We start from the raw sequence: 16541 nt of genomic DNA, 5'->3' as shown, positions 1-16541 counted from the left end.
GTGCAGGGCTCCACCTGGTACTCTAAAGATACAGTTGCCCAGCTGATGAAGATGACCTCAGCAGGAAGAACACTGATGAAGCATGGCAAACTTGGCTTGTACTTTCTTTTCTAAAGACTATTCTGCAACTCACATCCAGTTAGTGTGCCAAGATAACAGAGAGAGAAAGCCTTGCATGAGGAGGTCAGGTAAGGAGTTCAGGTAAGGACCATTGCTTGATTTGGGTGTACAGACACACGGTTCCATCTATGCACTCAGAAATATACATCCCTTTGGAAAGTACTGGATAAAAGGCATAACATCACAAAGCTACAGTTTAAACCTTTCTTGGGGTTCTAAAATGATTAATTTGCTTTAGGGAATATTCTAGGCAGTGATCCTGCATCATGCCCAGCACCCATCTGTCTTCTTAAACAATCCTCTACTCCAAATTATGCATGGCAAATGATTATTTCCCTAAGAAACAAAGACTAGGGACAGTTGGATGTTTGTAAGGACAAAGAAGTACATACTACAGCCAAACATGGAGTGATAAAGCCCAGGAAAATCTCCCTCCCCTTCCATACTCACATCACTTTCAAATCCCAGTCTCCACAGGTCACAAAAATTGACTTGACGCTGGGATCTAAGAGGCCTTCCTTCGCCATCCACTCGTCAACCCTCTGAAAGGAAGGCAAGAAAAGGGGATGAGTTTTGCAGAGACAGGCCGAGCCACAACAGTTACACTCAGATAAGCTGCTTGCAATCAAGAGAGAAGAAAATTGTGATCTTATCCACCCCTTTCCCTCTCTCTCTTCTCTCTTTGCTTGCCATCTCAACAACAGCACGTTTGGACCTTTGAAGATTTCTGATAGGAGACATCAGGCAACCAGAGCAGAGATGATCTTATCAGACACCGCAGCAGCTCTGCTTGTGGAGGGATGGAAGTTGTGCAGCATTAACGGGACAATACAACAGCGCTGTTACCTGGCATTCCTCCTCCACTTTTTCCTCTCCCTGTACCAAATGGGCTCACAGTGAGGGGAAAATATGGGCATCCTGGGACAGCATCCCTCACCTACAGCATTTCTCACATGTTCAAATTCAGAGAGCTCAAGGAGATACGTGAGAGGGGAAGAAATGGAAGGTCTGAACACACACAGGCACCGTGTGCCACTAACAAGCCAAGCCACATGTTCCCTTCCTCTACAGGCTGGATCTCTCCACCTCACAGTTCTAAGGAGATGCTTGTTGAGGGTACAGTGTGTATTTAAGGTGAATCCACTATTCCTGAACAACTTCCCATAGGGACACATGTTCTGGATCCACTTCAGAAATAGGCCACATTAATCTGGAGGATGAATATCCACCTCAGGGATTAACCAGGAGGAACTAACCTAGATTACAACCCCTGCACAGACACTTATTCCAGCTAAAACTAGCAAATGACATGACCAAAATCTTCCAGTGGCAGGTGACAGGCTATCAGCTGCTATTATGCAGCCTCACTAGCAGCATTTTCAGTGCTTCAGCAAGAGAAATCCCTCCTCTTTTCCCTTGCGCGACACCTTCTGCTCCTGAAGAAATCAGCATGCCCCAGAAGCTGCCTGACCCAAAACTCATTTTAACCTAGAAATACGCTACTGTATCAACACGTTTTCAGTGTTTCCACACTCCATGAAGCTCCTGTAGGAACAGAATGAGAACTGTTTTTTCTGACACTGCAGCAGTGCTGCACATTCACCCATGCAGGCAAAGAGGGCTCTCCCTCCTGGAGAAGCAGGCACAGGCATCCATATGCTTACAGACATGCATCACTGCTACATGCTCTCTGGAGAGCCCAGGGAGAGTTGGGAGTTTGCATGGATACAGAAGTCACCTTTGCAGAGCACCATCTTCGACCTCGTGTCACTCCTGCAGCCTTTCTGGCAGAGGACAGTGCTTCATTCTGTGACTGTACAACAGCCCTCTGGAGTAAAGCTCCCCAAAGCAGCATCCAGCCGCTCATCCACACTTCTCCCTCCCCTGGGCTGCTGGGATCTTCCAGCCAGCCCTACAGGAGGCTCCCTAGAGCAAGGAACAGCAGCAGTAACCTTTCTAAACTGCCTGAGGTGAGCACCCATGAAATGCTGTCTCCACAGAGGATTTTAAAGCCTTTAATTTGATTTCCTCAGATAAGCAATTGTTGCAATTATTCTGATTAGGAACAATTAGGTAACACAGCAGTGGAAATCCTGACAGAGACAATGCATCGAACACCAACCTGCAGCCTAAGCAGGCTCTGCTTGAGGAGGTTTCCTTCACTATTTAACTATCAACAAAAGCTATTGATGGAGAAATACTTCCAAGCTAATTAAGCCCTAAACGCTGTAGGAATTCAGCATTAAGTAGATGGCATTATTAGGGCTATATCTGCATCTGCATATCCTCCAGATTAGATTTTAGAGGCATTTTCTTTCTAGACTACATGTATTATTGAGCATTTAAATAGGTAGAAAAAAAATAATTTAATAAAGCACTGAGGGAGGGGAAGGAAAACAAATGCAGAAGCTCCCGGAGCAGCGGTCTCAAGCAATGTCCTGGTGCTTTAAAACTGGCTTAAGCAAGAATCGCCTCTTCTCCTATCTACTGGCAGGAGTTTGGATATCTTGTCAGCACCCTTGACATGAACAGCTGGAGATGACAGATCAATGGTTCAATACTCTCAACAGCGTGTCACCAACATGACAGCAAATGTTATTCTAATGAAGCTGTAATCATAGTCAAATTACGCGGTTCGATTCTCAGGAAGGGGAGGGTGCAGGGGAAGAGATGAAGAGGGGACAACAGGACCAGAGGTCAGAGTTCGGGAACTAAAGGTTACTCTGCTTACCTCAAGCACTTGCTGGAGGCTTGGCTGCCCATCCACCATGCCTTGAATAATCCCAGTCAGCTGAAATGAGAGACAAACAGAAAGCAGGCGTCAGAGAAGCGCTCAAAAGATCACCAGAGAGGTCTCCTCTCCTGTCCATCTCGCTGCAACCAAAACATGCTCCTGTGACCCACATGGACATTGCTGTGGAGCCAGCGACAGCAGAGTGACCCTGGCAGCTCCCCCAGCCATGGGCAAGGGCATAGATGTCTCCCAGACACAGAGATGTAGGGGGGCTACATCAAAAACCAGCAAGCTCTCAGTAGGGCAGGGTCCACCTGGGGAGCAGTGGCGCCTTCTGCTTCATATACTGGCATGATGGCCAAAATGCTACCCTTGTGCAACATGCACTTCACCAGTTCTGATGTTGCCTTGACTTACACAGGCAATGGTAACTACCAGAGCCTCTGGTCATTCACCTGCTACTGCAGTGACACCAGAACTGCAGTGTCAGATGAACAGAATAGACCGGTACTGGTTAGTGAGACCCATCCACACTTCCCTGTGCTGGGCAGCCAGCACACACTGTTTCCCACAGCCCATCACAGCATCCCTCTGTGTTTCAAAAGTGTATTTAAAATTGAATGAAATCTGAAGAAAACCACTTTCTTCCAGAATGCTGGTCTGCTCTGTTTTTTTTAGGAGCTTCCTTAGGAACAGGTCCTGCCAACAGATAGTCCTGACTGTATCCACACTGCTTGGCTGTTTAAAGCTAGACACAAGCATAAAAAGATGCAGTCTCTTGGGCCTCTGCCTGTGTCTGCCCAGGACAGCTTGAGGCACATGGAAAATAGATATTTTTTTCTGCCTGCCTTCCAACTGACAAACCTGTCTTTTAACATATTGAATATTGGAGGTCAGTAGCTTGCCATCAATGCCCAAGTAATTAAAAAAATCATTATTAAAACAAGTGCACACTACAGGATTTCACTTCATATGGCACTTTCCTGAAGCTACACATCTCACACGTTTTCATAAAATAAAGGTCAGACACAGCCTAGGAGCATGCCCTGCTGCCTGCACGTGTATCCCAGCCTCCAGAAGCCATAGCATCCAGTTGAGAGGTGCTGACAGCCCCACCACCACCACCCAGGAGTAACTCTTCCATGTAGACCAGTTCAACCTACTCATAAAACATAAGCCTCCTCACAAACCACAAGGTTCTGCTTTATTAAATGTGTGGCAACTGAAAGAAGCTCAATGGTTTCTACCTCTCTGTTTCTTTGGCTTCTTGGCTTACAGCACTGAACTTGGAGGAAGGAAGGAAAAAAAAAAGAGATTAAACTCCAATTAAACTGTAATTACATTTAATGAATACCAAATACCTGACTCACCGAATAAGCTGTAAGTGGAAAGATTATTTTCTCATAGTGACTTCCACGGATTGGTAACATATACCTTTTAGGGAAAGTATTTTAATTTTAAGAATGCAGAGTTCCTCTAGGTGGGTTTCTCAAGTTCATCAAGCCATTAGAAGGTGGAATTTTAAGGAAGTGGAGGGACACAGACACTCTTTTATATTCCAGAAACTGTTTTTTATATTAATCTCTATTTTAATTGAGTAACAGCTGCTACCTACAGACTTGCTGTACTCTGAGAGGCAAATAGATTTGAGAGATCAATGCACGGCCCTTTACAGCAATTTTTAGAGCTTACTGGCTTGGTTTTGCTTTTCCCTACATCGCCTGGCAGAGGTGGACAGCTCACTTACTGCAAAGTGCTGGCTCTGCCCCTCAGAGGGTAGCTCAAATCAAACCTCTGGAAGTAGCTCAAAGATGAGCTTTTGGGAAAGGATCACAGAATAGTTTGGGTTGGAAGGGATCTTTAAAGGTTAACAACAGAGGAATCTAAGGTTATCCAGTCCAACCTGCCTGGCAATGAGCAGGGACATCTTCAATTACATCAGGCTGCTCAGAGCCCCATCCAACCTGACCTTGAGTGTTTCCAGGGATGGGGAATCTACTACCTCTATGGGCAACCTCGTCCAGTGTTTCATCATCCTCATCAGAAAAAACATCTTCCTTATACTTAGTCTGAACCTACTCTCTTTTAGTTTAAAACCATCACCCCTTGTCCCGTCGTAACAGGCCCTACTAAAAAGTCTATCCCCACCTTTCTTATAAGCCCCATTTATGCACAGGAAGGCTGCTATTAGGTCTCCCCGGAGCCTTCTCCAGGCTGAACAACCCCAACTCTCCCAGCCTTTCCTCACAGAAGAGGTGCTCCAGCCCTCTGATCATCTTGTGCCCCACTTCTAGACCTGCTCCAATAGGCCCATGTCTTTCCTGTACTAAGGATGACAGGCAACCTTTCGGTATCATGGCCAGCAGTGATGTAAATGGCTTCTACAACTCTGGCACCTTCAGAACTGCATCTCTTCAGTGGCGCAACTCTTATGGCCATGGGAGGACAGGGTGAAATGGCCTCATCCAGACATTTCCCATCAGGAGAAGGGAGGGATGGGAAGATGGACGCAGAGGTCCTATCAAAGAGTCATGGCTTGATCTTGACTCCATCCCCACCAGGCCAAGCGAAGTACAGCTTATCTGTACAAGAACACATCATTACGCGCACTTGCACACAAAATTCATGCCACACATGAATACAAAGGGACGTACCTGCTCCACGGGTACATTTCAGTACAGGTCAGAGTGCTCAAAAGGGACCAGATTTCTTACTCTCTCACCCTTTCTGATCCTTTCCATTATCAGTTACACCCATCTGTAACACCCAACCTAGTGCACTGGGTTTCTGTAGTGTTATCTGGTCTTGCAGCTTTGATAAAGTATAAAGGCATAAAACTGCACAATTGTAAAGTTTCCCTGGCAATCCCAAGAAGCACACAGTACTTGGGAACATAAACAAGCTATAAGGCATTTATCTTTTTTGTACTTTTATTGTCTGCTCCTTCAGGAAAAAAAAAAAAATCAATAAAAATTAATCATAAAAAGAGAGCAAAGTACCATGAAAAAGCCTGTACAAGCACCTTCTGTGTAGAGGGAACCTTTCACTTAAGCTCCTGGCATGAACCTTCTTGGGCATCAGCCAAACCACTTGCATCTTCCAAAAGGGCATGATGAGCTTTATATACCTAACAACAGCTTTTAACCACTTGGAAGCACTTTCCACCTTCTCTGTCTACAAGTTCAGCACACCCCTCATGAAAAACAAGCCTCATGACCTGTTGTTTTACAAAAACAGGTGAAGAGAAAGGGAACTGGGTTAGTGCTAGAGGGTGAGCTAGCACTGGAAGCTGTGCTCCTGGCCATTGGTGTGGGGAGTCAGAGGAACCTCCTGTAGCCAGGGAGAGCAAAGACACACTAAAAGCTAAGCAAAAGGATACCTTGAGGGTGACCACGAGCTTTCCACCCTTGCAGACACCCTTCCTGTGCTGTGCTGTCTTCAAGAAGGAAGAGGGATGTGAGAAGTTCTCCCAAAGAGTAACATCAAACAAACCCATAATCCTCCGCCCACAAATCTATACCAAGCAGTCCTGTTGCTTCACAGCAAAGGCAGCAAGAGGAGGGGAGAGGGGAAAGCAGAATCACAGCAGACAGGCTCCCGTGTAATGTCAACACCTCTGCTTTTCTTGCAGAGTTTATCTGGGAAACCATCGTATTTCTACTCCAAGACAGTTTGCTGATTGCCTAAGCACTTGTCTCTGGTGTACAATCTGATAATCAGGCCTGGTCTTTCTGTGTAGACAAAGAGGCCAATAAATCTCACCCTTTGTAAGCAGAGGTGCCTAGACAAAGCCCTTTACTGGCATTTAGCAAAATGGGTATTTTTCAGAGAACAGAAACCAGCTGAAAGTCAATGGCGGGTGCTGGAGCTGTGTGGGCACCAGCTGTGCAGGAGCTGGACTCACAGCACATCCTGGCTGTGACCTCGGCATCTCAGGGGAACCTACTCTAGTGGCACAGGGCTGGAGCCACTGACCCCACAGGTCTGTCCACATGGCCACGAGACTCCACAAAAAAGCAGCTTCAAATAGAAAAGGATATTCTTGCAAATGTTTAGTAAGGTCCTCAGTACAACCAGCTCACCTGTGCCTCTCAGGGTTCTAAAGTCAGGGCTTTCATAAAGGGGCACAGGGACAAGCCCAGTTACTCCTCTAGCACAGTCTCACTCCCTGGACCTCATAGCAACAGGCAGGGGAACTACCAAGGCAGGAGGGACAGCGGCCACACTGTGCGCTAAGGAGCACAGGCTGGTAGCTTCCAGGCTAGGATTAAAACCAGCTCCCTAACACACACTGTTAATAACAACAGAAAACTTGCCAAACCTGGCAAGTTGGATCATTTTGTGCCACCAGTACACACAGGTGAGGGTTCTGTGACCACGCTGCCTGCCGGCTTCAGCACTGCCCATTTTTGTCCAACTGTGGACACAAGACACAAGACTGAGGTCAGCAGCACAGTCTGAGGCACAGCACTGCCGGTAAGACACCCATGTTCCTCCTTGGGACTCCTGCAAATGCAGAGCCAGCACACATGGCTTTGCTTACTCAAGGGCTCCACAAAGGAGACACAAACCTGTGAAGACACAAACATCTGCTACGGGCTCCTGTGAGCAAGAGAAGACAAAAAAAACAGCACTGTGATATGAGAGCATTGTAGAATCATAGAATCAACTAGGTTGGAAAGACCTTCAAGATTACAAAGTCCAACCATTACCCCAGGACTGTCAAGCCCACCATTAAACCATGTCACTAAGGGCCCCATCTACACAGGTTTCTGAACACTTCCAGGGACAGCAATTTCCACCCTGGAAAGCCTGATAAGAAGCCCATTATCAGATGGGCTGAATGCCTCAGTCACTCTCAAAGCCCCCAGGCTGCAGCAAGGTGGAGGCTCGATCCAGCTCAGAGAGCCACACCAAACAAATCATGCAGACCCTTGTGCAAGAACAGAGCTGCAACTTTTAGCAGCGGAGGGGAAGGATGCAAAAGAGGGAATTCCAGAAAAACAGCATTTTGGTGGGAGTTAATGAGATGACGTCTCTCTAGAATTTAGATGACATGCAAAATGGATGTTTTGAGCTCTACTCCAGAAGATAACGCTGCTTTTAGCCAAGATCAGGTGCAAGCTGTGAGATCTATCACATTTGTACAAGCATATGTCCAGTAAGTCTCATGGGGATAAAGACAGCCAAAGTAGTTGTCCAGCCTCCTGGCATTAAGGTTGCAAACCTGTTTCCATTGTAACTCTGTTTTCACACATTTATAGGTTTCTTAAAGCCCCTCGCTGGGGAATAATGATTTCTGTGTTTTTTTTTTTTTTAAGTTTAAATAAAATACCTTCAGATGGTTTTTAGTTACAAGAGAATAAAAAAAAGCATTTGTTTTTACAATGTGGAAATATGGAAGGGGCTGGCTGGTCCTGGAGGGGAACTCCACCTAACACAGAGGAGTTGTTTTCATCAAGTTAATACACATGGGACAAGCACTTCAAGGGCTTAAACTTGCAGCCATGGAAGTAGAGCAAAAACACACCACAGTGTCAATGAGACTGGGACAGAATGAAGACTTTGGATACTCCGATTCTCACAGTCAGTACTTCAGTCACTGAGCTGCCCAACATCAAACCAGTGGAGTCAGGAAAAAAAATCCCAAAGGAAAAGGAACTTAAACTTTGTTTTGATGGATACAGCAAAGGAAGAATGCACTTGCAGAAACAGCTGGCTTTTTGTGCTGAATGAAAAAAACCAAGTGACCAACCAAAAACGCCCACAAAAACCAACCCCTATCCCCCTATTCTTTTGAACTCTCAGAGACTGCATTCATCACCTTCATCCTCTTGCCTGTATTTGGGGAAAGGTGGCTGCAGCTCAAGAGCACCTGTCCTCAGCAATGAGAGTAACCAAGTAATAAGAGGCCATTTCCTCAGCAATCATTTCAAGTGCCCCACAAGCATGACATCAAAAAGAAAGTCTTAAAAATAGAGGCATGGGTTATCCTACCACTCTGAAGGACTCATCAAATCCCAACAGGCAAGCCCACAGGAGAGCCATTTAGAGCCTCTGAACTATGCAGCTGTATGACACTTTCTTTGCTTTGACCATGCTCTCTTTGACCTTCTCCACCAAAGAGCAGCATGGTAAAAGTCACAAAGAGCTCACAGAGAGGTGAAAGGATTTTGAGCATCAGCTAACACAAGTGCTTTTATTTTGTGGTCACTCAGCTACATGATCATCAATTGTAAATAAAACTATCTTAGTTAACAGATTACAGATAGAGTTATTTATGAATCCAAACTGAGGTCCTTACATGTTATTGCAATGACAAAAGATCATTTCCTTTGTCCTTAACTCGAGGTTGGCATGACACACCATGAAGAGGCAACCCCAACCCCTGGTGCAATGGAAACCTGCTTCCCAGGAAGACTCTTGGAGCACCAGGGAACCTTTGCACTTTACCTCTGTACAGAAGGGCGTAAGCTGGGGATGCACCACAGGCTGAACATACATGTGAAAGGTGGATTCGATCTCCATCGTCCTGCCATTCAGCTTCAGGATTGGGAATTCGATGATTTCCTGAATAGGGCAAAAAGAAAAGCAGCTGTTCATTTAAAACAAATAAAAAATGAAGCTGGAAATGATCCTGCCTAGCAAGCTGACTGTAAAAGGAGTGGCCTGACAGTCCCAAACAAAACCAAACCTGACACAGAGCTCTGCAATACAAGTGGGAAAGTGGTGCTGGAGCACTGAACACCTCCAATGCCACGAGCACAGAAGATGGTGCAGCAAGGAGGTCTCTGAGCCCAGTGCTGCAACTGCATGTATCATTGCCTAAGCCTAACCTAAGGAACATGGTCTAGCACCACTCGCACATGGTAGGCAGGGAACATGGAGATGTACTTGAGTGGGATAATGTCTGTTTATCGAGGACATCGCAGGGGATATTCCCCATAACCAGCCCCAGCCTCTCCACCTTGCCATCCTTTCAGAGGACACCACCAGACAGACAACAGAGGTACTGCAACAAGAGGCTGAGGAGCACTGTTCTCCTCCAACAGAGCGAGGAAAGGAGCTGGAAGCACCCCCCAATCCATCCCTATGGGATACGGCACAGTAGCAAGCCCTGCTTCATCTTCCTCTTTGTAGCCAATTTATGCTGATAGGGAAATAAAAACGTTCCTTCATCAGAAGAATGTTCAATTATTTGAATAATCAGCAATCAAAAATTTACATGGACCTGTTAATAAAAAGTTTAAACAAATGCAGTTGCGATGGATTTCTCAATTATTAAAAAATATACACGAAATTAAAAAAGCCGACCACTGAATAAAAGCGATAAAATCCTTTGTGTTCACCCCCTCCTTCTCCACTCCCTTCCCTCCTTCCAGTCTAATGTAAGAGCAGAAGTGACAATTTGTTTGGTGTCTTTAAAGAATAATTTGTCTATGTTATTTAATAGAGATCCATGGCACCAAGGTTCTGGAGTGCAAATGAGCCTGCTGAGTGATATCCATGCAACAAGCCTCTCAAATCACTTCTGGAGAGAAAGAGAGAGAGAGGGAGAGAGAATAAAAAAAATATTGCTTTTTAATATTCAAAAACAGTTTGCAAAATTTAATCAAAGCAGAGCAAAAGCTAACATTTTTACCACTTTGACATTTTTATTAGCGCTTTCATAAATTTTTAAAACATGAATGGAATTAGTTTAACAACAACCCAAAAAAAAAAAAGAAAAAACAACTGCCTGAAAACATCTGGAAGAGACAAATAAGAAATAATAAAAAAATAAAGAGAAAAAAAAAATCCAACTCCTGCGAGTAAAATTAGCATGTGGAAAACGCAGCCGCTGCGGAGGAACTAACGCAGTTTTTGGACCCTGGCTGCAACCTTCATGACCCGCAGGCGGAAATTATCCTGAAGTCATACATATGAGCTGGTGACATCACCTCGCTGGCAGGCAAGGGGAGGGCAAGAAGCTGGGTGGGTAAATGGAAACAACAAATAATTTCAATAGCTAAGAGAAACATGCGATTTCCATGGTGGACAGACCATGGCCACAGCAGAGCAGCTCTCCCTCCCTGGAGGAGCAGGCACACAGCCCAAATCAGGGCACGTGGGGAGCACGTGCCTTTGGGATGGAAAGTTAGGGGGAAAAAAATGAAAATAAAATGAAGTGTTAACAGTGCCGAAGTGCCCAGGTGTAGACATGGAGCAGCCAAGCTGTAGAGGACACAGGTCTTAACCATTTCCCCACAGTTGGCTGTGCCAAGCTCTGCCATGCAGGCTGAGGCAGAGCGGAGGGTTGGAGCATCCTTCCCCACAGCCGTACCACCCCGCAGGGAGCCACCAAGTTTCCCCTGGAAAGACATGAAATTCAAGCTGTGGGCTGGAAGAGGAGGAAGACAGGGAGGGAAAATATCTGAGCATCACCCAGATTGCCTGTTGTGGTGCAGCCAAACTCACTGGCTTTAGCCCCCCAGGGGGACCCTTGGAAACATGAGAAACTCAACCTGAGTAAGAAATGCTGGACGCAGCTGATCCTTCCTTCAAAAGAGCTACCACAGACAGGCTCTGAAAGAGGCAGATTTACATTCAGAAAGAAAACACACTGCAAAGTTTGAAGCCAATGGACAGGATGTCACAACAGAGCCAGGCTTAACCCCAGGATAACACCACCCTGCCCTTCAAACCATGCTGGGCCAGCTCATTGCTCCTTCGGTCAACATCCCACCCAGGGGCTGACCATGGAAGTGCGTAAGCCCACAGCAGGGCAAGAAGAGCATCCCTGCACCCAGAGAGGTGGATTTCACAGCATGCACCGGCTGGATTTCACAGCAGGACTGCGTTGCAATGCTGAGATCAGTCCTAAGGGACCAGAAACATCCTCAGGGGCCATCAAGTGGCTGGATGCTAAGTGAGACTGAAAGACGGCCCTGCTGCTGATCTGATACACAAAGGCGTCGCTTGCCTTCCAGAATCAAAGGCAGAAAGCACTTCCAGGAGGGTCAGATTAAGACAAACTGAGGAAATAAAAAGCCATACTAAAAGAAAATGTGGAAAAATCTAACAATACCCAGAATTACTGCAGGTCTTTGGGAAGCACACGGCCAGGAGCAGGGGTGGAACCCCAGGAGCAACTCAAGTGTCTTGGGAGAAAGCGCAGCCACTCTTTTGGGCTTATTTGGTCAGTTTCTGAAGCAAGTGGTAAAGGACCTTTCCCAAAAGACTGTTTATCTGCACACTTCCTATAGCGGAGATTTTTCCAGTCTCTGGCAGTGTTTGCTCCACTGGTATCTAAGGCAACAGATACCAGCCCCATGAAATCAGCCCCACTCCTCACTAACGACGTTAGCCAGTCCTGCAATGAAATTTAACCTGTGACACTGCTGTACTTTTCATTTAAACTTTCATTTGGAGAGAAGCAGTGTTTGGAGACCCTGCAGTTTGTCCTGCTAATAAAGACAAGTGTTGGGACCTTTAAAGGTGCCATTCATCTTTTGCCTTTATTAAATTCAATTTTCTTAAGCCCATGATACATCATGAAATTAAGAGTTGACATTCCTGCAGAAACAAAAATATCTATCAACCATAAACAGAAGGAGGGGGGGTGAAAGAGGCCTCTATTACCAAGAATTTATGGCTTCAAGTTGATCTGTTTCCACTTTTTTTCTCTCTCCTGTTTTTTTTCTTTTACAAGCATATGGTTTGTTTTAGATATCCAAAATGTTATTACAGATCTAGAATTTCATTAGTAATTATTATGAAATGGTGAGCACTTAAGACACACACACAACCCCCCAACAGACCGGGATGCAGGAAGGCAGACAGGCGCTCTCCCACATTTCACAGCAGCCCTGCGAGCTCAACACACTCAATTCCATCAAGGAGCATCACACTCAGCTCCATCAAGAACCATCACTGCTTCTTCCTGGGTGGGAAAGGTAGAGGAGAGAATCACCAGGGAATTAAAAAGAGATGCTCACTGACACTTCCTTTCTTTGTGTTAGTCTCATCATCCGTAAGCGTTACCTTGAGATCCTCACCCATTTCCACTTCCAACACTTGAGTACACGCTCCAGCTTCAGCAGTGATTTGTGCCAGCAGTGATTTGGGGTTTCTATGTATTTATTTATTTATTTATTAAATCCCCCACAGATTTTCCTTCTAGCACAACCAGAAGTTATGGATGTGCTGAAATAATGCTGAGGGTGTCCAGAGCCTGCAAATAGCCGCCAGCTCTCAGAAGAACAAATGTACCCATTTGAATTTTGTGAGCACTGCAATTAGGTATTTTATTTAGCCCTGCAAAGTAACTTGAAAGGAAATCCAGGATTCAAACCACCAGCAATAAATAAGCAGCTTTTTATTTTCCTTTCATTGTCATGAAAAGTTGAACATGTTTTCTGTTGAGAAATTCTGCACGCAGCTCCCAATTACAGGCATTTGCATTTATATTGTTGGAACACAGAGCTTCTAAAATCAATATTAACACGCTTAAAGAAAAAGACATTGGCACCCTGTCCCTCCCCTCAGCTGCGCCCCCAAACACGGGAACAATAGGATCCTACAGAGCCGGAGGCTTAGACATATCCATTACCAGGTCCACTCTCTTTACAACAATCTTGCATTTATGATTTCACGGTACTTCAAGCAAATCCATGTGACAGCTTGCTCGGAATTTCTGCCTTTTTAAAAAAATAAACTAAACAAATGTTGCCTCCAAAAGGGATGTTCCAGGTGAAAGCCTCCTATGAAACCTGGCTGTCTCAGGCCAGGGGACAGGGTGGCAGCAGGAGGCTGCAGGGTCACTGTGGAATGGCAAGGGGCTTCCTTTTAAGAAGGATTTGAAATATTCATAAGGGCATGTGAAAGCAGTGCTATAAACCCACCCCTTCCTTATCCAACCGTCCTAAATGAAACTCCCCTCCCTTTAACAGCAGAGCAGGGATGCACAAATTCAGCTGTATTGATCTTCTTGCTAATAAAAGAAATGAACAAGCACATCACTATACTCGCTAAATAATTTCCTGTAACGGACAGATCTCTGGAGCTCAGAGAAGAAAGCATCTGAAGTTACACTAATTCCCACAGAGGAATCTTTTTGCTTATTCTTTTAGTTTCGGAGCACACGCCATCATGAGACGAAAAGAACACAGTGTCCAGCGAGACCTTCCTGGCTCTCAAAACCTTTTAATCCAGAAGCCCACATACAAAGTGGACAAGGCCCACTTCAGAAGACCCAGTTATATATTTGAAGAAGACTGTGTGGCCTATTCAGTTAAAAAACTACCAGAGAAGAATTCATCCCTTACTCCCACCTCCATGTGAAGAAGTTTAATAAACACAAGAATAAAAGATGCCCATAAAAATCAGAGCTGACTGTTCAAAATGCAATAAAAACAAGCAGAGGCCATTGAGAGAAAGGAATTTTTTCTGAGGGGGAAAAGCATAAAATAAAACTTCCTACCAAAGGACCCCTTTGCACCTTCAAGAAAGGTAAGGGTGAAAGAGGCAAGGGAGTCTCCACGGAGGGACACAGCCTCAGCACCAGCTCATTTTGTTCAGCGATGCTTCTTCTCCCCTGCTCTTTAAAGAAAAAAAAAGTCATTTTATGCACAAGGAGCTTATTTCTTAAACAAACACTTGTGTTTTTGATTTACACCACGGGCTGCTCCTAAATAATTTATGGCGGGTTAAATTTATTGCACAGCCCTGGCCGGCTGCAAATTCGAATTGCCAAATAATTAGATTTTAGGGCAATGCTTATAAATTATCCGCCGATTTGTCCGGACTTGTTTGTCAGTTGCTTTGTGCTTCGGGTCATCTTTGGCATTTCGCTGTTTGTGTTTTAATTGCTGATTTACACTTTGACAGATGAGAGTTGATGCCTCCAAGATCGGGGAGGGGGTGGGGGGTTGAAGAGCAGGAAGAATCAGAGCTTTTAAAGCCTTGTGATTTTCCTTTTTTTCCATGGCAATTAAAATCGAAAAGGGACATAGTAAGGACAGCACCGGCCTAACAGATCTGCCTCCCCAGTTCCCATCCTCTGCTTAATTATTATTTTAACTAAAGCTGTTTCCAAGCGAGCAGCCTTGCACTGGCCCACAAGGGTAGCAACCGAGATGACCTCATAGGTCTTTTCCCCACCTCTAAATTCGTATTAAACTAACCAAACCAAGTACCATCAAGGCAACACCTCTGCAGTGGGGAACAGCAGGACTTCTGCTGAATCAGGGCTATCCTGACTTTCCAAAGGATGTCCATCTACACAAACAGAGTGAAGGCTCTCAGTGCTCCTGTCCCGAGTTAAGTTACTCTGTGTACTGACTAACCTTGTCAAAACATCTCTAGGGAAGCAGCTGATGCCCAAATTTCATTTTGCATCAATACCTAGCTTAAAGCACACATGCAACCAACAATTTAACACATTTAAATTTAACTGTTTAATCCCAGGAAAGCATGAAGGGAAACACAAATCAAAATCAACACACACGAGAACAAGCAGGAATATGGGAAGATCACGAAACACTGGCATAAGATGATATGAAGACAAATTCTGTTGCCCAGTCATTGACTATCCAATGTCTCTTCCTCCCCTAACTCTTAGGTGAACCTCAGTGCCTACCCCCAAGCACTCGCACTGGACCCCAATGTCAAAGGATGGATTTTCTCAAGGATAAATTTGGAGCTGCATTTTTGTTTCTGCGCTGGCATCAAACCTGGCTTTTATTTCCAGGTGCTTCCTTACAACTGCAAGGGTGATGGACCGACCATTTCTCTTTCTTTAATAGAAGCTGAAATTCACATCTAATCACATGCCTCCAGGAGCTTGAGCTTTAAAAGAGAGTCCATGCACCTGCCTGAGGGCAGCATCACCTCCCCCTAAATAATTTCTGACTTTGTCTAGGCTGTTTTTACCGACTCCAATAAGAGAGACTCACACACTCCTCAGGCACTCTATCCTCCTGTTTCATTAGTCTTATCACTGGAAAGTTTGTCCTAATGTCTAATCACAATTTCCCTTGCTGCTGTTTAAATTCAAGACTGCTCTTCTACCCACAGCAGATACAGACCAGAACATTGCCTTTCACATCTTTGCAATGCAAGACCTCGTCATAAAATCATAGAATCAGCTAGGTTGGAAAAGACCTTTAAGACCATCAAGTCCAATCATTACCCCAAGAAAATACAGACCACTCTCATCACTGCGCTGAACACAACCCCAAAGCTATCCAGCCTGCACTCGCAGTTGTACTTTGCAGACCCCTGATCACACTCACTGTCTCTCTTTTGCATCCTTTTAAAATAGTCTCAAGGGTTAAGTACGAAATCCAAAGTGCAGCACTTCTGCAGCCGAGGTCCCCTCTTACAGAGCCAAGAAAAGGAGGATCCATGTCTCAGAAATGACATTTCACCCTTAAACTTACCATTGTGGTCTTTGGAACTCCTTTTATACCTGCCATTGCATCTGAAATCTTGACAGCTGGCTCACAACCCTTGTCCTGCCATCCTGAATAAAACCTTTGGTAGTCATATGCTCCCAGGCTGGTTCCTGCCTCTCACCATCAGCATCATCTCACCTTGCCAAAACTCACAAAGCTATTTGGATCTTTCCAACAGCACCCAGACATCAAGAATAAGGCACAACCTCCCTCCTCTTTCGACACCTGGGATGAGAAATATAGACCAAAAC

The 16541-nt window shown here is 45.1% G+C and overlaps 1 protein-coding gene across 7 annotated transcripts in view; it reads right to left on the bottom strand.

Annotated features, from left to right (window-relative positions):
- The window catches only part of ERI3 (ERI1 exoribonuclease family member 3), a 131222-nt gene that overhangs the window by 99506 nt on the left and 15175 nt on the right, over positions 1–16541 (bottom strand). For all 7 annotated transcript variants that reach the window (XM_057425881.1, XM_057425884.1, XM_057425885.1 and 4 more), the window contains exons 3-5: positions 9308–9424; positions 2852–2911; positions 571–662 (exon numbers count right to left, since the gene is read on the bottom strand). In XM_057425881.1, coding sequence (XP_057281864.1) covers positions 571–662; positions 2852–2911; positions 9308–9424 — 269 coding nt within the window. The remainder of the gene's footprint in view (positions 1–570; positions 663–2851; positions 2912–9307; positions 9425–16541) is intronic.

This window comes from Pezoporus wallicus, unplaced genomic scaffold, assembly GCF_028554395.1.
Source record: "Pezoporus wallicus isolate ANWC-B61680 ecotype Strahan unplaced genomic scaffold, APGP_CSIRO_Pwel_v1 contig_13480, whole genome shotgun sequence".
Classification (NCBI taxonomy): domain Eukaryota; kingdom Metazoa; phylum Chordata; class Aves; order Psittaciformes; family Psittacidae; genus Pezoporus; species Pezoporus wallicus.
The sequence above is the reverse complement of the archived record's forward strand: the minus strand, read 5'-3'. Positions and strand labels throughout refer to the sequence as shown.